The 23,112-nt window shown below is 41.4% G+C and overlaps 1 protein-coding gene across 1 annotated transcript in view; it reads left to right on the forward strand.

The window, feature by feature from the left end:
- Ly9 (lymphocyte antigen 9) overlaps positions 1 to 23,112 on the forward strand; it is a 47,956-nt gene that overhangs the window by 919 nt on the left and 23,925 nt on the right. Inside the window, 2 exon segments of the mRNA XM_042054005.1 lie at positions 13,328 to 13,446; positions 13,831 to 14,240. Of these exon segments, the coding sequence (XP_041909939.1) occupies positions 13,328 to 13,446; positions 13,831 to 14,240 (529 nt within the window).

Below are 23,112 nucleotides of genomic sequence, written 5' to 3' on the forward strand. Positions count from 1 at the left end.
TCTTAAAGAGGAAATGAATAAATCCCTTAAAGAAATCCATGAAAACACAACAAACAATGGAAGAAAATAAAAACAAAACAAAAAGTTAAAGACCTAAATGTATATATAAAAATCAATAAAGAAAACCCAAATAGAGGAAAATTGGAAGTAAAAAATTTAGAAACTCTAATAGGAATCTTAAAGGCAAGACACATCAACAGACAGCAAGAGATGGGAGAGAGTATCTTGGGCACTGAAGACATGATAAAAGAAATGAATACTTTGGTCAAAGAAAATGTTAAATCTAAGAAAATCTTGACACATCCCCCTGCAAACTCAATGGAACTCTGAAACAGCCCACTACTACACAGAGAAGACCAAGAGATGGCTGCTCCAAAAACCCTGAGACACAGACAGTAACAATACAGAGCAGACAAAGAACAGTCCCCAAAACACAAACAGCCACTGCAAGGATTGGACCAAGACACAAAGACACTGCCAGCATCAACTAAAGGAAGAGATGGGTAGGCGCCAATGCAAGAATTTATCCAACAACCTAAAAAGCAACATGGTAAACACTAGAACCCAGTGGTCATACAACAGGAAGACTTGATCATCCTAACCCAAAAGAAGCAGAGGAAAATTATTGTAAACATAACTTCATGAAGATGATAGAGACCTTTAAAGAGGAAATGAAAAAATCCCGTAAAGAAATGGAGGAAAAGACTAACAAAAATTGAAAAAAAATAAATCTCTCAAAGAAACCCAAGAAAACCAAGGGAAAAAAAACAATCAAACAGGTGAAGCAAACAGTTAAAGACTTAAAGTCTTAAATAGAGGCAATAAAGAAAACACAAACTGAGGGAATTCTGGATATGGAAAATATGGGTAAGTAAACGGGAACTACAGAGACAAGTAAAACCAACAGAATACAAGAAATGGAAGGCAGAATCTCAGGGGTTGCAGATACTCTAGAGAAAATCAATTCATTGGTCAAAGAAAACATTAAATCAAACAAATTCTTAACACAAATCATCCAGGAAATCTGGGACACCATGAAAAGACCAAACCTAAGAATAATAGGAATATTATTCTTAGAAGAAGGAGAAGAACTCCAATTTAAAGGCACAGAAAATATATTCAACAAAATCATAGAAAAAAACTTTCCCAACCTAAAGAAGGATGTCCCTATGAAGGTACAAGAAGCTTACAGAACACCAAATAGACTGGATCAAAATATATAATAATCAAAACATAAAAAATACAGAATAAAGAAAGAATATTAAGAGCTGCAAAAAAGGTCAAGGAACATATAAAGGTAAACCCATCAGAATTACACCCACCTTCTCAGTAGAAACCGTGAAAGCCAGAAGGTCCTAGGCAGATGTGCTGCAGACACTAAGAGACCATGAATGCAAGCCTAGACTACTATACCCAGCAAAACTTTCAGTCACCATTGATGGAGAAAATAAGATATTCCATGAAAAAAAACAAAACTTAAAGAATACAATATCCACAAACTCAGCACTACATAAAGCACTAGAAGGAAATCCCCAACCCAGGGAAGCTAACTATACCCCCAAAAAACACAGGCAACAGATAACTCACACTAACAAAACCCAAAGAAGGGAAAAACACAAACACTACCACTGAAAAATAATAGGAATTAGCGACCACTGGTCATGAATATCTCTTAATATCAGTGGACTTAATTCACCTATAAAAAGACACAGGCTAAGAGAATTGATACAAAAGCAGGATCCAGCCTTCTGCTGTATACAAGAAACACACCTCAACCTCAAAGACAGACACTACCTCAGAGTAAAGAGTTGGGAAAAAATTTCAATCAAATGTACCTAAGAAACAAAGTTTGATTTAATCAAAAAAAAATGTTTGATTTAATGTTTTCTTTGACCAATGAATTGATTTTCTCTAGAGTATCTGCAACCCCTGAGATTCTGCCTTCCATTTCTTGTATTCTGTTGGTTTTACTTGTCTCTGTAGTTCCCGTTTACTTACCCATATTTTCCATATCCAGAATTCCCTCAGTTTGTGTTTTCTTTATTGCCTCTATTTAAGACTTTAAGTCTTTAACTGTTTGCTTCTTAGATATTAGGTATTGCCATCCTAATATCTAACAAAATAGATTTCAAACTAAAATCAATCAAAAGAGATGGAGAATGACACTTTATACTCATAGCAAGAACAATCCATCAAGATGAAGTCTCAATCCTGAACATCTATGCCCCAAATATATGATCACCCACATATGTAAAAGAAACATTACTAAAGCTTAAATCACACATCAAATTCCACACTTCAGCACCCCACTCTCACCAATGGACAAGTCAACCAGACAAAAACCTAACAGAGAAATAAGAGAACTAACAGATATCATGACACAAATAGAATTAGCAGGTATCTACAGAACCCCACCCAATCACAAAATATAGCTTCTTCTCAGCACCTCATGGAACCTTCTCTAAAATTGACCACATACTTGGTAACAGAGCAAACCTCAACAGATACAAAAAAATGAGCAACCCCTGAATCTTATCAGACCACCATGGTTTAAAATTAGAATTCAACAGCAACACTAATTTCAGAAAGCCCACAAACACATGGAAATTAAAGAGTGCTCTATTGAACTACCCCTGGGTCAAAGAAGAAATAAAGAAATTAAGGATTTCCTAGAATTCAATGAAAATGAAAACACAGTGTACCCAAACCTATAGGACATTATGAAAGCAGCATGAAGAGAAAAGTTAATAGCACTGAGTACCTGCATAAAGTCGAGAAAGCTAACACTAGTGACTTAATACCACACCTGAAACCTCTAAAACAAAAAGAAGCAGATGCACCCAAAGGAGTAGATGTCAGGAAATAACAAATTGAGGGTTGAAATCAATAAAATAGAAACAAAGAATACAAAAAAGCAATGAAGCAAAGAGCTGGTTCTTTGAGAAAATCAACAAGATAGACAAAACCTTATCCTAACTAACCAAAAGGCAGAGAGAGAAATCCAAATTATCAAAATCAGAAATGAAAAGGGGAATACAACAACAGACACTGAGGAAATCAGGAATCATTAGGCCACACACCAAAAAATCTGTACTCCACAAACTTGGAAAACATAAAAGAAATGGACAATTTTCTAGATAGATACCATATGCCAAAATTAATTCAAGACCTGGTGAACAATTTAAATAGACCTATAAACTGAAAGGAAATAGAAGCTGTCATCAAAAGCCTCCACCACCACCCCCCAAATGTCCAGGTCCAGGTGGTTTCTTTCTTTATTATTTTATTTTATTACTTTAAAAAGATACCAATCCAAATTCCCACTTCTTCCCCTCTTCCCACACCCTTTCCCCACCCCCTCCAATCTTAAGAGAGGACAAGGCACCCTGCCCTGTGGAAAGTCCAAGGCCCTCCCCACTACATCCAGGTTGAGCAAGGTATACATTTAAAGAGAATAGGATCCCCAAAAGCCAGTACATGCAGTAGAGACAAATCCCAGTGCCATTGTCATTGGCCCATCAGTCTGCCCCAAATGTCAACCACATTCAGAGGGACTAGTTTGATCCCATGCTCATTCATTCCCAGTCCATTTGGAGTTGGTGGGCTCCCATTATCCCAGGAACATTGTCTCAGTGGGTGAATGCCCCCTACATGGTCTTGAATTCCTTGCTCATACTCTCCCTCCTTTCGCTGTTCAACTGTACCTTGGGAGCACAGTCCAGTGCTCCAATGTGGGTCTCTGCCCCTGTTTCCATCTGTTGTTGGATGAATGTTTTATGGTGATGTTTAAGATAATCATCAGTCTGACTATAGGACAAGGCCAGTTCAGGCATCCTCTCCTCTATTGCTTAGGGTCTTATCTGGGGTCATCATTGTGGATTCCTGGGAATTTTTCTAGAGCCAGGTATCTTGCTAAACCCCAAATGGCTCCCTCAGTCAAGATATCTCTTTCCTTGCTCTTATCTCTGTCCTTTCTCCATCTCAACTATCCCATTCCCTCAAGCTCTCAGCAAGCCTCCCCTTCTCCTCTCCTTTTCCCCTTCTCCCCTTCCTTCTACCCCCATCCCCATGCTTACAAATTTTGTCAGGTGATCTTGTCTGCTTCCAATTTCCAGGTGGATCTATATATGTTTTCTTTGGGTTCACCTTATTACTTAACTTCTCTAGGATCATGAACTATAGGCTCAATGTCCTTTGTTTATGGCTAGTATCCACTAATAAGTGAGTATATACCATATTCCTTTTTTGGGTCTGGGTTATCTTGCTCAGGATAGTGTTTTCTACATCCATCCATGTGTATGCAAAATTCAGGATGTCATTGTTTTTTTACCACTGAGTCGTACTCTAATGTGTAGATGTGCCACACCTTCTTTATCCATTCTTGCTTGAGGGGCATCTAGGTTGTTTCCAGGCTCTGGCTATTACAGGTAATGCTGCTATGAACATAGTTGAACAAATGCTTTTGTAGTATGATTGAGCATCTTTTGGGTATATTCCCAAGAGTGGAATTGCTGGATCCTGAGGTAGGTTGACTCTCAATTTTCTGAGAAACTGCCACACTGATTTCCAAAGTGGTTGCATAAGTTTGCATTCCCACCAGCAATGGATGAGTGTTCCCCTTACTCCACATCCTTTCCAACATAAGCTATCATTGGTGTTTTTATTTTAGCCATTCTGACAGGTGTAAGATGGTATCTCAAAGTTGTTTCGATTTGCATTTTCCTTGTACCTAAGGAAGATGAAAGGAAGTTGAACATGTCCTTAAGTATCGTTTGACCATTTGAAATTCTTCTGTTGAGAAATCTCTGTTTAGTTCAGTATACCATTTTTAATTGGGTTTTTTCAAATTTTAATGTCCAATTTCTTGAGTTTTGTATAAATTTTGGAGATCAGACCTTTGTCTGATGTGGGGTTGGTGAAGATTTTCTCCCATTCAGTAGGTTGCCTTTTTGTCTTATTGACTGTGTCCTTTGCTTAACATAAGCTTCTCAGTTTCAGGAGGTCCCATTTATTCATTGTTACTCTTATTATCTGTGCTAGTGGGGTTATACTTAGGAAGTGGTCTCCTGTGCCCATGCATTGCAGGCTACATCCCACTTTCTCTTCTATCAGGTTCAGTGTGGTCAGATTTATATTGAGTTCTTTAATCCATTTGGACTTGAGTTTTGTGCATGGTAATAGATATGGAGCTATTTTCATTCTTCTACAGGTTGACATCCAGTTATGCCAGCACCATTTGTTGAAGATGCTTTCCTTCTTCCATTGTATAATTTTAGCTCCTTTGACGAAAATCAGGTGTTCATAGGTTTCCAATATCTTTATCATGAAGGGGTGTTGAATTTTGTCAAATGCTTTTTGGGCATTGAATAAAATGATCATATGTTTTTTTTCTTTCAGTTTATTTATATGATGAATTACATTGATAGATTTTCATATGTTAAACCAGCCCTGCATCTCTGGGATGAAGCTTACTTGATCAGAATGGATGATTTTTTAATGTGTTCTTGGATTTTGTTTGCCAGTATTTTATAGAGAATTTTTACATTCATGTTCATGAGTGAGATTGATCTGTAATTCTCTTTCTTGGTTGAGTCTTTGTGTGGTTTTAGCATAAGGGTAACTGTTGCCTCATAAAAAAAGAGTTTGGCAGTGACCCTTCTGTTTCTATTATGTGGAACACATTGAGGAGTATAGGTATTAGCTCTTCTTAGAAGTTCTGGTAGATTTTTGCACTAAAACCATCTGATCCTGAGTTTTTGGTGTTTTTAGTTTTTGTTGTTGTTGTTGTTATTTGTTTATTTTGGGGGGAGGTTTTTGACAACAGCTTCTATTTCCTTGTGACTTATAAGTCTATTTAAATTGCTCACCTGGTCTTGATTTAATTTTGGTATATGGTATCTATCTAAAAAATTGTCCATTACTTTTACATTTTCCAATTTTGTGGAGTACAGGTTTTTGTAGTAGGATCTAATGATTCTGTGTATTTCTACACTGTCTGTTATCATGCCCCCCTTTTCATTTCTGATTTTGTTAATTTGTTAATCTTTCCACATTTTGATTAGTTTGGATATGGATGTGTCAATATTGTTGATTTTCTCTAAGAACCAGCTTTTTGTTTCATTGATTCTTTGTAATCTTTTCTGTGTTTCTATTTTGTTGATTTCAGCCCCCAGTTCCTGTCTTCTACTCCTGAGTGAGTCTGCTTCTTTTTTTCCTTGAGCTTTCAGGTGTGCTGTTAGGTCGCTAATGTGAAATTTCTGTTTTCTTTATGTGGGCACTTAATGCTATGAACGTTCCTCTTAGCAATGCTTTCATAGTATCCCATAGGTTTGAATATGATGTGCCTTCATTTTTGTTGAATTCAAAAAAGACTTTAATTTCTCTCTTATTTCTTCCTTGACCCAGGGATGGTTCAATAGTTGACTGTTCAGTTTCCATGAGTTTGTAGGCTATCTGGGAGTAGTATTGTTGTTAAATTCTAACTTTACTCCATGGTGATCCCATAAGACACAGGTGGTTACTCCAATTTTTTTTTGTATCTGTGGATGTTTGCTTTGTTACTGAATATGAGATAAATTTTAGAGAAGGTTCCATGAGGTGCTGAGAAGAAGATACATTCTTTTGTATTTGGTGGAATGTTCTAAAGATGTCTGTTAAGTCCATTTGATTCATTACATCTGTTAGTTCTCTTATTTCTCTGTTAAGTATATGTCTGGTTGACCTGTCCATTGGTGAGAGAGGAGTGTTGAAATTTTCTACTATTAGTGTGTGGTGTTTGATTTGCGATTTAAGATTTAGTAATGTTTCCTTTACATATGTGGGTGATCTTATATCAGTGGCATAGATGTTCAGGATTGAGACTTCATCTTGATGAATTGTTCCTGTTATGTGTATAAAGTATCCTTCTCCATCTCTTCTGATTGATTTTAGTTTGAAATTAATTTTGTTAGATATTAGGATAGCCACACACACATGTTTCTTAGGTTCATTTGATTGGAAAACCTTTTCCCAACCCTTTACTTTGAGGTAGTATTTGTCTTTGAGGTTAAGGTGTTTTTTTTTCAAGTTTATGTCTACTTTATTTGTTATTTTAAGCCTGAGATGAGGTATAGATTGCTGAATAACCATAAAAGATATCAAAGCTTTGTAAAATGTTAGATAATGTAGAATTTTTTTTCTATCTGCTCTTGGCTCAGCTTTATTCCTTTTCTTTTTTAATTTATTAAAAATTTCTGCCTCCTCCCATCCCCTCCATTTCCTTTCCACTCCCCCCACTCCCCGCATTCTCCCTCCCTCTCCAGGCCTAAGAGAAGTCAGGGTGCCCTGCCCTGTGGGAAGTCCAAGGCCCTCCCACCTCCATCCATGTCTAGGAAGGTGTGCATCCAAACAGACTAGGCTCCCAAAAAGCCAGTACATGCAGTAGAATCAAAACCTAGTGTCATTATTATTGGCTTCTCAGTCTGCCCACACTGTTAGCCACATTCAGAGAGTCCAGTTTGATCACATGCTCATTCAGTCCCAGTCCAGCTGGCCTTGGTGAACTCCCATTAGATCAGTCCCACTGTCTCAGTGGGTGAATGCACCCCTCGTGGTCCTGACTTCCTTGCTCATGTTTGCCCTCCTTCTGCTCTTCATCTGGGCCTTGGGCTCTCAGTCCTGTGTTCCAATGTGGGTCTCTGTCTCTGTCTCCATCCATCGCCAGATGAAAGTTCTATGGTGATATGCAAGATATTCATCAGTGGCTATGGGAAAAGGACAGTTCAGGCACCCTCTCCTCTGCTGCCCAAGGACCTAGCTGGGGAAATCCCCTTGGACATCTTGGAACCCCTCTAGAGCCAAGTCTCTTGCAAACCCTAAAATGGATTCCTTAGTTAAGATATCTTCTTCCCTGCCTCCATAATGACCCTTCCTCCATCTCAACCATCCCATTCCCCCAAGCTCTACCTAATCCTCCCCTTCTCCCTTTTCTCTCCCCATCTCCCCTTTCCCCCAACCCTCCACCCTCACCCCTGTGTTCCCAACTTTTACCCGCCGATCTTGTCTACTTCCAATACCCAGGAGGATAAATATATGTTTTTCTTCGGGTTCACCTTCTTATTTAGCTTCTCTAGGATCATGAATTATAGGTTCAATGTCCTCTGTTTATGGCTAGAATCCACTTATGAGTGAGTATATACCATATTCCTTTTTTGGGGTCTGGGTTATCTCACTCAGTAAAGTGTTTTCTATTTCCATCCATTTGCATGCAAAATTCAAGATGTCATTGTTTTTTACCACTGAGTAGAACTCTAAAGTGTATATGTGCCACACCTTCTTTATCCATTCTTCTCTTGAGGGGTACCTAGGTTGTTTCCAGGTTCTGGCTATTACAAATAGTGCTGCTATGAACATAGTTGAACAAATGCTTTTGTAGTATGATTGGGCATCTCTTGGTAAATTCCCAAGAGTGGAATTGCTGGGTCCTGGGGTAGGTTGATCCCGAATTTCCTGAGAAACAGCCACACTGCTTTCCAAAGTGGTTGCACAAGTTTGCATTCCCACCAGCAATGGATGAGTGTTTCCCTTACTCCACATCCTCTCCAGCATAGGCTATCATTAGTGTTTTTGATTTTAGCTATTCTAACAGGTGTAAGATGGTATCTCAAAGTTGTTTTGATTTGCATTTCCCTGATCACTAAGGAGGTTGAGCATGACTTTAAGTGTCTTTTGACCATTTGAAATTCTTCTGTTGAGAATTCTCTGTTCAGTTCAGTACACCATTTTAATTGGATTAATTAGAGTTTTAATGTCTAGTTTCTTGAGTTCTTTATATATTTTGGAGATCAGACCTTTGTCTGAAGTGGGGTTAGTGAAGATCTTCTCCCATTCAGTAGGTTATCTTTTTGTTTAATGACAGTGTCCTTTGCTTTACATAAGCTTCTCAGTTTCAAGAGGTCCCATTTATTCATTGTTGCTCTTATTGTCTGTGCTAGTGGGGTTATACTTAGGAAGTGGTCTCTTGTGTCCATGCATTGCAGGCTACATCCCACTTTCTCTTCTATCAGATTCAGTGTGGTCAGGTTTATATTGAGGTCTTTAATCCATTTGGACTTGAGTTTTGTGCATGGTGATAGATATGGATCTATTTTTATTCTTCTACAGGTTGACATCCAGTTATGCCAGCACCATTTGTTAAGTGGATTCTAGCCATAAACAAAGGACATTGAGCCTATAATTCATGATCCTAGAGAAGCTAAATAAGAAGGTGAACCCAAAGAAAAACATATATTTATCCAAGACCTTCTTTCTTTCATGGTTTCCATAGAGAAGTCAGGTGTAATTCTGATAGGTTTCCCTTTATATGTTACTTGACCTTTTTCCCTTGCAGCTCTTAATATTCATTTTTTATTCTGTATGTTTTGTGTTTTGATTATTATATGGTGAGGGGATGCTTTTTTTGATCCAGTGTATTTGGTGTTCTGTGTGCTTCTTGTACCTTCATAGGAATATCCTTCTTTAGGTTGGGAAAGTTTTCTTATATAATTTTGTTGAATGTATTTTCTGAGCCTTTCAGTTGTAAGTCTTCTCCTTCTTCTACCCCTATTATTCTTAGGTTTGGTCTTTTCATGGTGTCCCAGATTTCTTGGATGTTTTGTGTTAAGAATTTGTTGGATTTGTTGTGTTCTTTAATCAATGAGTTTATTTCCTCTATAGTATCTTAAGGGTTTGAGATTCTTTCTTCTATCTCTTGTATTCTGTTGGCTATACTTGTCTCTGTAGTTCCTGTTAGTTTGCCCAGATTTTCCATATCCAGCCTTCCCTCAGTTTGTGCTTTCTTCATTGCCTCCATTTCATTTTTCAAGTCTTGAACTGTTCCCATTACCTGCTTGATTGCTTTTTCTTGGTTTTCTTTGATATCTTTGAGAGATTTATTCATTTCTTCTACCTTTTTGTTTGTCTTATCCATTTCTTTAAAGCAGTTCTTCACATCCTATTTAAGGTCCTCTATTATTTTCATGTTACATTTAAAGTCGATTTCTTCTACTTCTTCTAGAATAGGGTGTTCAAGTCTTCTTGTTGCATGATCCCTGTATTCTGGTGTTGTTATGTTGTCTTTCAGGTTGTTCAAGGAATTCTTGCATTGGTGCCTGCCCATCTCTTCCTTCAAATGCAGCCAGGAAAATCTTGGCATCTTGGTCCAATCTATGCTGTGACTGATACTCTGGGTGGATCTCCTCAGTGCAGGAGCAGGAACTCTTCCTAGGCCAACGGCCTCGCAGACAGTGGGGTAGGCCATCTGGATTGATCTCCTCATCACAGGAACAGGGACTCCTGGTAGTCTGAGGACCCCGCAGATAAAGGGCAAAGTTGGGGGAGGACAGGGTCGTATGAAACAAAGAAGCCCCTGCAGCAGGAGCAAGAGGTACCATTCACTCCCTTTCAGGGACCTTGGCCCAGCAGGCAGACACTCACCCCTCTGGGTGGAAAGCCTTAGTGAAGGAGCAGAAACTGTTCCTGGGCCAAGGATCTCGCAGACAATAGGGCAGGCTTGGGGGAGGCAGGTTCATGTGGAGCAAAGAAGCCCCTGCAGCAGGAGTTGAAAGGGCCCTGTGCTCCCTTCTCTGACCGTCTTCCCAGGGATGACAATGGCACACACTCACCAGTCTGATTTGATCTCCTCAGCACAGGAACAGGGACCTTAAGGTATGTTTTTTATAAACAGCAGAATGCTGGATCCTGTTTTCATATTCATTCTCTTAACCTCTGTGTTTTTATAGGTGAATTGAGTCCATTGATATTAAGCAATATTAATGACCATTGGTTGTTAACTCCATTCATTTTTTTGGTGGTAGAGTTTGTGTGTTTCCCTTCTTTGGGTTGTGTTGGTAGAGGGTTATCATATGTCTGTGTTATTGTGGGTGTTGTTAGTGTTTTTGGGTTGAGGTTTTCCTTCTAGTTCTTTCTGTGGGGATGGGTTTGTGGATACATATTGTTTAAATCTGTTTTTGTCATGGAATATCTTTTTTTCTCCATCAATGGTGAAAGAAAGTTTTACTGGGTATAGTAGTCAGGGCTTGCATCCATGGTCTCTTAGTGTCTGCAGCACATCTATCCAAGACCTTCTGGCTTTCATGGTTTCCATTGAGAAATCAGGTGTAATTCTGATAGGTTTATCTTTATATGTTACTTGACCTTTTTCCTTTGCAGCTCTTAATATTCTTTTTTTATTCTGTATGTTTTATGTTTTGATTATTGTAGAAGGAGTTGCAGGCAGGCCTGGTTTTTATCCCGCCCGGCTCTCGGCCGCCTGGCTAGCTTATGCCCTGGAAATAACAACACACAAACTGTATTCATTTAAACACTGCCTGGCCCATTAGTTTCAGCCTCTCATTAGCTAATTCCTACATCTTGCTTTAACCCATATTTAGTAATGTGTGTAGCACCACAAGGTGGTGGCTTACCGGGAAAGATTCAGCATGTATGACCTGGCGGCTAGCTTCATGGCGTCTGTCCCAGAGAGGAGATGCATGGCGATTGCCTCACTTCCCTTCTTCCCAGCATTCTGTTCTGTCTACTCCACCTATCTAAATCCTGCCCTATCAAAAAGCCAAGGCAGTTTCTTTATTAACCAATGAGAGTCCTCCATCAGATTATTATATGCCGAGGGGATTTTTTTATTTATTTATTAAAAGTTTCCACCTCCTCCCATCCTCCCATTTCCTTCCCATTCCTCCTTTCTCCCCCTCCCCTTCCCTTTCCAGTCCTAAGAGAAGTCAGGGTGCCCTGCCCTGTGGGAAGTCCAAGGCCCTCCCACCTCCATCCATGTCTAGGAAGGTGTGCATCCAAACAGACTAGGCTCCCAAAAAGCCAGTACATGCAGTAGAATCAAAACCTGGTGTCATTATCATTGGCTTCTCAGTCTGCCCTCATTGTCAGTCACATTCAGAGAGTTTGGTTTGATCACATGCTCATTCAGTTCCTGTCCAGCTGGCCTTGGTGAACTCCCATTAGATTAGTCCCACTGTCTCCATGGGTGGATGCACCCCTTGTGGTCCTGACTTCCTTGCTCATGTTTGCCCTCCTTCTGCTCTTCATCTGGGCCTTGGGAGCTCAGTCCAGTGGATCATACTACAAAAGCATTTGTTCAACTATGTTCATAGCAGTATTATTTGTAATAACCAGAACCTGGAAACAACCCGGGTGCCCCTCAATAGAAGAATGGATAAAAAAGGTGTGGCACATATACACTTTAGAGTTCTACTCAGTGGTAAAAAACAATGACATCTTGAATTTTGCATGCAAATGGATGGAAATAGAAAACACTTTACTGAGTGAGATAATCCAGACCCAAAAAGAGGAATATGGTATGTACTCACTCATAAGTGGATTCTAGCCATAAACAAAGGACATTGAACCTATAATTCATGATCCTAGAGAAGCTAAATAAGAAGGTGAACCCGAAGAAAAACATATATTTATCCTCCTGGATAATGGAAGTAGACAAGATCCCTGGGCAAAAGTTGGAAGCATGGGGGATGTTTTATTTTTTTGATCCAGTCTATTTGGTGTTCTGTAAGCTTCTTGTACCTTCATAGGAATATCCTTCTTTAGGTTGGGAAAGTTTTCTTTTATAATAAAGTTGAACACATTTTCTGTGCCTTTGAGCTGGAGTTCTTCTCCTTCTTATACCCCTATTATTCTTAGGTTTTGTCTTTTTATGGTGTCCCAGACTTCCTGAATGTTTTGTGTTAAGACTTTGTTGGATTTAATGTTTTCTTTGACTAATGAGTCTATTTCCTCTATAGTATCTTCAGAGCCTGAGATTCTTCTATCTCTTGTATTCTGTTGGTTTTACTTGTCTCTGTAGTTCCTGTTCATTTACTCAGATTTTCCATATCCAGCCATCCTTCGGTTTGTGTTTTCTTTATTACTTCCATTTTGGTCTTCAAGTCTTGAACTGTTTCCTTCACCTGTTTGATTGCTTTTTCTTGGTTTTCATGAGTATCTTTGAGGGATTTATTAATTTCTTCTAACTTTTTGTTAGTCTTCTCTTCCATTTCTTTAAGGGAGTTTCTCACTTTCTCTTTAAAGGTCTCTATTATTTTCATACAGTTATATTTAAAGTCATTTTCTTCTACTTCTTCTGGGTTAGGATGATCAAGTCTTCTTGTTATGTGTCCACTAGATTCTGGTGTTACCTTGTTCCTTTTCAGGATATTGGAGGAATTCTTGCATTGGCTATCCATCTCTTCCTTCAAATGAGGCCAGCAGTGTCTTGGCATCTTGGTCCAATCTTTGCTGTTGTTGTCTGAGTACTTGGGAATTTTCTTGATCTGCCCTCTCTTAGGTCCCCTCAGTATTGGAGCAAGTTCTGATGCAGGTTTCCAAGGACCTCGCAGACAAAAAGGCATTCTTGGGGTCAGGGTGGGTTGGGGGAAAGCCCAGCAGCAGGAACATTCCCCATTGGTTAGCCAGAAAAGCCTAGGGAGTTGAGGAGGGGCCCCTGGGTTCTGCCCCACTGGGAAGGTCCCAGTGAGTGGTGCTTCTGATTGTCCAGCCCCATGGCTGCTGACTCATCTCTCTGGTCCCCTCAGCACTAGAGGAGCCCGTGTTGTAGGGTTCCAAGGAACTCACAGATGAAAAGGCAGGCTTGAGGGCAGGTTGGGATGGGGAAAGCCCAGCAGTGGGACACTCCCATTTGCTGGCCAGAAAAGCCAGGGAGTTGGGGAGGGGTGCCTGGGTTCTGTCCCACTGGTAAGATCCCAGAGACTGGGATGTCCAGCTATCCAGGCTTGTGGATGCTGACTCACCTCTCAGGTCCCCTCAGCACTGGAGCAGGCTATGTTGCAGGGTTCCAAGAACCTTGCAGGTGAAAAGGCGGGCTTGGTGGGAGGGTGGGTTGGTGGTTGAGGAAAAGAAAGCTCAACAGCAGGAACCCTCCCCTCTGGTTCTCTGGTTCCCTTGGCACTGGAGTAGGGTTCTAAGGACCTCACAGGCGACAAGGCAGGCTTGGGGGAAGGGTGGGTTGGGGAAAAAAAAAGCCCAGCAGCAGGAACATTCCCAGCTAGCTGGCCAGAAAAGCTTAAGGAGTTGGAGAGGGGCCCCTGGATTCTGTCCTACTGCGAAGGTCCCAGAGAGTGGCACTTCTGGCTGTCAGGCCGTGTGGCCACCGACTGACTCTCCGGTTCCCTCAGCACTGGAGCAGGCTGTGTTGCAGGGTACCAAGGACCTTGCAGGTGAAAAGGCAGGCTTGGGGGAGGGTGGGTTGGGGGAAAGCCCAGCAGCAGGAACCCTCCCTGCTGACTGGTCAGAAAAGCTTAGGGAGTTGGGCTCAGATGGTTTCAATACAGAATTCTACCAGAACTTCAAAGAAGAGCTAATACCAATACTCCTCATGAGCCTGTGGGAGAGGTGGTAGCCTTTCTTCTTATTAAAATCATAACACCCTCACTTTTTTCCTAGATCATTCATACTGTGGTAACTTGGTGGGTTTGGGGACCCTGTTTCATGTTAGAGCCTGTCCTCAACTACCTTCTGCTCTGTCTGCCCTTTTACATCTCAGAATAAACCACTAACTACTTGCTTGGCAGTTTCCTGTGTAGTGATAGAGTATATCAATCTTCATTTGTAAGTGGCGTAGGAAAGAAGCAATCAGCTGAGAGGGAGAAAAATGGAAGAAGTTTCTTCCAGGGTGAATTTTGCTTGAGTTCAGTTGTTTGTATTTGATGCCAGTTCTAGAATGTCTTTCTGCTAATCAATAGATGAATGACAGCCTTCTTGCTGTAACCCTCTTCTTTTGCCAGTTATTAAAGCATCCTAGGAAATTTTAGAATAAAGGATCTACTTCCTATCAAAAGCAGAAAGAGAAAACATAAAATAGTTATGTCTTAGATCTTCAAATAAACTCAACAGTCTTCAAACCTTAGGAATGGTAAATTTTAACTGTTACCTATCCAATCATTCATTCTTGCACTGCTGAAATTTCAGCCACAGCCACAGCCACAGCCAGATGTCCCACCTCTCCCAGGGCTTTACATTTGCATAAAACAAACAAAGAACCAGGTCTTCCCTTCTTGGAGCTGATAGAGGAAACAGACTGTAGTCACAACAACTGAGGTGTCTAATCACAAATTGTGATTAGGGCTTTAACAGACATGAGCTGACACCAGAGAAAAGATCAAGTTGACATTCTAAAGCATTGATTTGAGTCAATAGCAATTTACGGATTGGGCAACACCAGACCGCAGTGGTCCCGGGCTTCTCAGAAGATAAAGGGGTAAAACATTTTTATGATACTTATAGAAGCAAACCCAAGAAAAAAAGCTGCTTGGTTAAAGTGGAGAGTCTATAGTTAAAGCTTATTCAGTGGATTCTCATTAGTTGATCTTTCAAGTTAGTCTGTTTTCTTTTTTTTTTTTCTTTTTTTTTTTCTTTTTTTTTGGGGGGGGGGTTTCGAGACAGGATTTCTCTGCAGCTTTAGAGCCTGTCCTGGAGCTAGCTCTTGTAGACCAGGCTAGTCTCGAACTCACAGAGATCCGCCTGCCTCTGCCTCCCGAGTGCTGGGATTAAAGGCGGGCGCCACCACCGCCCAGCTGTCTGTTTTCTTAAGTAGGAATCTGGAACACTGGAACCACTTTAGCCTCAGTGGTCTCCTAAGTAATTTTTCAAACAGTACAATTATGCGTAAGAGCAAAGGTCTATTTGGAGGCAATAATTAAAGCTGCTCCAAAGAATTGGCATTTAAAGTGAATTGAGACTCTCTGAACTCATTTATATAAACAGTAACAAAAAATTAGTGAGGTGGATGTATTAGTATTTAGTGGCTTATTAATCTTTTTATATTTCAAACCATTTAATTTTTCTAAAATAAGCTTCCTTGCTGTGGGAGCACATTCCTCTCCTTCAGCCAATAGCATTTAAGATACAGCCCACCTGGGCGTGGTCTCTTACACTGGAAAAGTAGCTGTAAAGCAGGCGCTCTCTGTCTTGCTTCCCACTCTTGCTTCCGGCTGCTAGGCTCTGTTCCTTTTCGAACAGAGGACTCTTATCTAGGACAGTGATCTGTAAATTTCCCTAAAACAAATAACCCTTTATTATTTATAATTCTAAACTAGTGTGGGATTATTTTGTGACTTCTGTCTTCACTTCCTTTTTTCTGGGCATTTTAAAAATAAGTACACTATTTTTGTTTTAGTTTTGTTCTGGTTTTGTGACAGGGTTTCTCTGTGTAGCCTTTTCTGCCCTGGAACTATCTCTGTAAACCAGGCTGGCCTTGAACTCACAGAGATTCACCTGCCTCTGCCTCCCGAGTGCTAGCATTAAACTCATGTGTCACCATTTCCCAGCATAAGCAGATTATTATTAATTTTTTTTTTTTTTGGTTTTTCGAGACAGGGTTTCCCTTAGTTTCTAGAGCCTGTTCTGGAACTAGCTCTTGTAGACCAGGCTGGTCTCGAACTCGGAGATCCACCTGCCTCTGCCTCCTGAGTGCTGGGATTAAAGGCGTGCGCCACCACCGCTTGGCAAGCAGATTATTTTTAAACATAAGAGCTGTATTTGTTTCTTGGGAATTGTGAGCTCAGTTTGCAAATGAAAAGTGTTTTCTGCTCCAGTCAGAGTCGGTGGCCCTCTGTCACTCACTTCAGAACTGTCTGGGATCCACAGGACTCCTCCCACGGAATCCTTTATTTATGAGTCTCCAGGATGACTGCAAGCTTATATTCTTCTTTTGATTCTTCCTCAAGGTCAAGCTCAGATCAGTCCAGTCTTCAAAGTTCCCAGGGTGAGGAGAAAAATAAGTTTTTCATCAGGGAGCAGAGTAGAAAGGAGACTGGATGAACAGTGCCATAGATTAATAATTGGGCTAGAAGGAAGAAGAGAAGATGAGAAAATGAAGAATTGGAAAGACATTGGAGATAAAAAAAAAAAAAGTCAAAGGTATAAGTGAGTTGTACCCTGGCCCCCTTAGAAAGAGGAATCTAGGAGCTATAAACATGCCGAAACTGTGACGTGCAGGCTCCACAGAGAGGAAGGGAGACTATGACTGTCAGAAGTCAGTTACCATGTCTCCTCATATCCCATAATACCCAGCACAGATGCTCCATCAATGCTTCCTTGTCAGGCTAACGTTTGTTAGCGTAAGTGTTATATGCTGTGCGTTAGAGCTGCAGAGAAACAGGGACAGGCTTTGCCCACAGTAAACCCTGACACTCAGGCCCACATTTAGCACACCCATTGCCGTACATGAACAACACAGTGTCCTGCTAAAGCCATCCACTGTCGTGACCAAATAGCCGAGAAGCGTCTCAGAAGCATGTTGTGATGATTTTAACTGTGTTCCCTGGGGGAGCACAGATGTTCACCCACACCTCTTCTACACTGTACTTCAGTAAAACTTACAGAATGCTAAAAGATACTTAGTGGATACGTTTGCTAAAATGGATAAAAGATGTTAAAATATTTACACCTCAGATAGTGGGGCAAATATCACAAGGAATTTCCATTCTTTAAATTTTAGTCTCCAGTGCAGTAAACCCAAACTCTGCCAAGCTGATCATGTACCACTGAGCTACATCCCAGACTTAATATTATTTTAAAAATTTCTTCTATTTTCTGCTTTCTTTTAATTTTAGCCATATGTATGTGTATGTATATGTATGTGGATATATATGGTACACAATGAAATGTTTTGATAAGCATATGCAACCAACAATGCGTGAGTAAATAAAATTAATATATCCATTACCATGCTGACCTTAATTTTCATGGTGAGACATTGAGGTTTACTCTTAGTTGTTCTGAAATATAATACTTCATGTGGTCTTACACATGTTAGCCAACAAAATCATGTTCCTAAACTGCATTATTATAGTCATACTGCTGACTAATAGTCCTCAACACCTATACTCCTTCTATCTGAAGTTTTACAGCATTTAATCTGCATCTCCCCTTTCTCTGCATGGTCAGGGGGTTTTAGGCATGAATTTAGCATATGTTTCTTGATTAAAAAGTAAACCTCTAGTTCCATCCATTTGCATGCAAAGTTCAAGATGCTAATTTTTTTGTTTGTTTTTGTTGTTGTTTTTTACCATTGAGTAGTACTCTAATGTGTAAATGTGCCACATTTTCTTTATCTATTCTTCAGCTGAGGAGCATTTGGTTGTTTCCAGGTTCTGGCTATTACAAATAATGCTGCTATGAACATAGCTGAACAAATGTCTTTGTAGTATTTCTAAGCATCTCTTAGGTATATGCCCAAGAGTAGAATTACTGGGTCCTGAGCTAGGTTGATTCCCAATTTTCTGAGAACCCACCATATTTATTTTCAGAGTGGCTGTACAAGTTTGCATTCCTACCAGCAATGGATGAGTGTTCCCCTTACTCCACATCCTCTCCAGCATAAGCTATTATTGGTGTTTTTTATCTTAGCCATTCTGACAGGTGAAAGATAGTATATCAGAATTGTTTTTGATTTGCATTTCCCTAATGGTTAAGGATGTTAACATTTTCTTAAGTGTCTTTTGGCCATTTGAGATTCTTCTGTTGAGAATTCTCTGTTTAATTCTGTACCCCATTTTTTTAAATTGTGATTTAGAATTTTGATGTCTAATTTCTTGAGTTCTTTATATATTTTGGAGATTAGTCTTTTGTATGATGAGGTATTGCAAATGGATGGAACTAAAATAAACCATCCTCAGTGAAGTAACCCAGACCCAAAAAGATGAATATAGTTTGTACTTACTCATAAGTGGATACTAGCCATAAACAAAGGATACTGAGCCTCGAGAAACTAAGTAACAAGGTGAACCCAAAGGAAAACATATATAGATCCACCTGGAAAGTCAAAATAGACAAGATCACCTGACAAAATTGGGAATATAACAGAAGGGGAGAAGGGAGGGTAGCAGGGAAAGAAGAAGGGAGAAGGAGAGGGGCAAGAAGAACTTGAGAGAACAGGATAGTTGAGATGGAGGAAGGACAGAGATGAGAGCAAGGAAAAAGATATTTTGATTGAAGGAGCCATTACAGGATTAACAAGAAACCTGGATCTAGAGAAATTTCCAGGAATCCACAAGGATAACCCCAGATAAGACCCTAAGTAATAGAGGAGAAGGAGCCTGAACTGGCCTTGCCTGTAGTCAGACTGACGAATATCTTAAATATCACCATAGAAACTTCATCCAGCAACTGATGGAAACAGAAGCAGAGACCTGCATCAAAGCACTGGACTGAGCTCCCAAAGTCCAGTTGAAGAGTGGGAGGAGTGAGAATAAGAGCAAAGAGGTCAAGACCACGATGGAACATTGAAACAGTCTACCTGAGCTAATGGGAGCTTGTCAACACCAGACAGACTGGGAAGGAACAACCACAGGACCAAACTAGTCCCTTTGAATGTGCTTGACAGATGCATGACTGGAGCAGACTGAGGGGCCACTGGCAGTGGCACTAAAATTTATCCTTACTGCTTGTACTGGCTTTTGGGTACCTATTGTCTTTGGATGGATACCTTGCTCAGCCTAGATAGAGTAAGGAGGGCTTTGGACCTTCCCCAAAGCAATGTGCCTTATCCTCTCTGAAGAGTAGATATGGGGGGGGGGTTATGTTGGAAGGAATGGAAGGAGGAAAGTGAGTGGGAACTTGGATTGGTAAGTATAATGAAAAAAACAGTTTTTCTTTTTTCAAAAAAATTTTAAAATAGTAAACCTCTATCCAGGTGGTGGTAGCACACACCTTTTTACCCAGCACTTGGGAGGTAGAGGCAGGTGGATCTCTGTGAGTTCAAGATCAGCCTGGGCTACTCAGAGAAACCCTGTCTCAAAAAAAAAAAAAAAAAAAAAACCTAAGTGAATAACGTCTGATAACTCAAGCTGGGATAGGAGGCTATAATAGTGGTTCAAAATAGGAATAAAGAGAAAGTAAGCAAAAGCAGGTAGAGGTGGAGGCTGTTGTTGACCAAGGTTTCTGTCCCACCTGGTCCTGCAGTCATTCAGTCCCAAAGAAACACACAGAGATCTATATTAATTATAAAACTGGTTGGCATATTAGCTCAGGCTTCTTCTTATTAACTCTTATAACATATTATTCCATTATTCTTGTCTATGTTAGCCATGTGGTTTGGTACCTTTTCAGTGAGGCAGCCACATCTTGTGTCTTCTGTGTCTGGGTCACAATTGTAGACTGAAACTTCCCTCTTTCCAGAATTCTCATTGCCCTGACTCTACTTCTTGCCCGGCTATTGGCCAATCAGCATTTTATTAAAAGAAATACAAGTGACAGGATAAGAGACCATTGTCCCACAGCACTCCCCTCCTTCCACACAGGAGGTGGTCGCCTAGCTCTTTGATAGTAAAGCATCCTGATGCCATCCTAACAAGTGGTCAGGATATGCTAATATCGTTCTGCTCCTTCTATTGTAAATTAAGAGGTCACCTAGGGAAGAGATGTCTTCAGGACATGACAAAATAGGCATCCCCACCACCACCTAGGAAAGAATGCTAAGTTTCCCTGCCTTCCTCAGTTTACCTTGATATAAAAAGCTGTTTGGAAAATAAACGCGGCTGATTTCAAATTTCAGGATTTGAATTATCTCTGAAACTCCCTCCCGATACTGTCATGTGAACTGAGCTTCCACCTCCCCTCTGGTACAAGAAATTATTTATGCTCAGGCTGGTCCCCGACACTCAGTTCCCTTCTGTGTCCTCACTGGTGCCGGTGACATGACAGCAACCAGAAAAGCAAGGCATCCAGAGGGAGGGGTTGCATGGATGACTCGCCCTGACTGGTCAGTAAGGCTCATCTTTTGCTACTGTTATTATTATACTTGAGCTCGTCCTGCTGGACACCCATCAATCAGTACGACAAGAAGCTTCCTCTTCAACTCTGAACCCACCCTAGTGAGGAGCCCTATCCAGGTTCTTACAGCCTCAACCCCAGTGCTTCAAGGAGCAGACCATAAACAGCCTAGGTCAATTGGGAGCTAGTCTCATCAGTGTCTCCAATAAGGAACATTTCCTGTCACACAACCCAAAGAAAATAAGACCCCCCCCCCCATATTAGCTTTCCCTCATCTCTACCCAGCCTACTCCAGAAGAGCTCTGCCGTGGCCGGGGGGTGGGGGTGGGGACCTCGCCCATCACCTCCAGGCAGAGCTGAAGTCACAGCCAATCTGAGTCATGGCCACAGGGAAGCCAATGAGGTCACTGTTCCGATCTCCGATGGAGGCCACTATCCCTTGCCTCTCCCGCCCCTGGATGCTGTCCGAGACAATTCCTCTTGGTTTGGGGCTCCTCATCCCCACAGAGCAAAGATGCAGAGCGTAACCCACCCTCGACCCCTATCACTCCCACCCCAGTGCTACCACAACACCACTCTGACCCCAGCTAAGGTCTAGACCAGAATCCTCAGGGTCACTTGCTCCACCATCTTCATCACCATCACCATCACCTGGATTCTTTTATTCCAGCCTCATCTTTGCTGGTGTTTGCGAGGGATGGCGGGGGAAAGGCTCATGTAGCCCTGGACCTTTGATTCCTTCTTCCTGTGGATATAGGCAATAAACTAATTGAACCCAAAAGTGGCTTCTGGTCCTATTACTGGTTGGGTGAATCTGGTTCTGGCCTTTCCAAGGCAGTGAGTGCTTCAACCCCACACCTACAGTTTTCTTGGTAATTTCCCTTGCTAAAAGTTTTCAAATTTTCTTTGAGAAAAGTGAGAGATTGCTCTCATCTGTTTAGTGTGTTTATTCTCAGCGAAATGTAGTGCTTCTATTTCAGCCATGGGGAAGCTCAGAACCCCAGGAATAGATTGCGGCAAAACCCAGTTCTCAGGTGCTGAAATCGTTCAGTGCCTGCTGCCTACATAGGAGTTCTGCTTTAGTTGGTGAGAAGCAGGTCCTGGGCTGTCTTAGGGTTTCTATTGCTATGACAAAACACTATGGCCATAAAGCAAGTGGAGGAGGGAAGGGTTCATTTGGCTTACCCTTCTATATTGCTGCTCATGACTGAAGGACGTCAGAACAAGGAACTCAAACAGGGCAGGATTCTGGAGGCAGGAGCTGACGCAGAGGCCATGGAGGGTGCTGCTTATTTGCTTGCTTTCCCTGGCTTGCTCAGTCTGCTTCCTTAGAGAACCCAGGACCAAAAGCCCAGGGATAACAGCACCAACCATGGGCTGGGCCCTCCCCCATTGATCACTAATTGAGGAAATGCCTTACAGCTGGATTTCATGGAGGCATTTCCTCGGCCGAGGCTCCTTTCTCTTGGATGACTCTAGCTGTGTCAAGCTGACACACAAACCAGCCAGTCCATGAGCTTTCAGCAACTTTTCTTCATAAATTTTGCAGTCAGCATATTGTTAGTCTTATGAGTAGAAAGAGCATGTAAATGTGACTTAAGGGCTGTGACAATAATCACAGACCGACACACACCTCCCACCTGCCTTCCCCAGGACACTCACCCCAGACTTGCAGGTGGTACTTCCAGGTACAGGTGACAGGAGAGTGCTTCAGGCTGATGCGGGCCCTGTAAGACCCTGCATCCTCCAGGTTCAGGTTGCTAATCTGCTGAGAGAAGTCAGGGCCTACAACACTCACGTGACCCCAATGTCAAGTGTCTAGCTCTCCACTTTCCATCACAGTGATAGAGGCAAATGTCCTTGGTTATGAATGGCATGTTGAAAGATGCTGTCCACCTGCCTTCCAGAGAGCAGCTCCAATGGTCCCAAGGATCCCAGTTACCAGCAGGGAACTACCAGCTGGAAGTTCCCTAGCCCTGTGAACCCAGAAGTTTCAGGTCATCCAGAATAAGCAGAAGATCTCAGCATATCTGAGAGCAAGCCAGGGACTTATTAACTCCATTTCTGAGATGAGGAAACAGAGAGCCAAACAACATAGGTGGTTTGCCCAGTACCACACAGCCAGATGGTGATTCAACTAGAGTAAGGCTGCAATTCCCATCACTACCAGGAGAGGGCTCTCTTCTACACAGACACAGAAAGAAACAGCTATCTGGTGGAGCACTTGCGAAATACCTAATGATCCCAGCTGCCTCTGAGTCACTCCTGCTGATGGATGAACTAAAGCCAGAATGCATTTGTAGGCATTCTTGTCCTGCAGCATCCCCAGAGCTGCGGGTC

This window comes from Arvicola amphibius, chromosome 12 (genome assembly GCF_903992535.2).
Source record: "Arvicola amphibius chromosome 12, mArvAmp1.2, whole genome shotgun sequence".
NCBI classification, from domain to species: Eukaryota; Metazoa; Chordata; class Mammalia; order Rodentia; family Cricetidae; genus Arvicola; species Arvicola amphibius.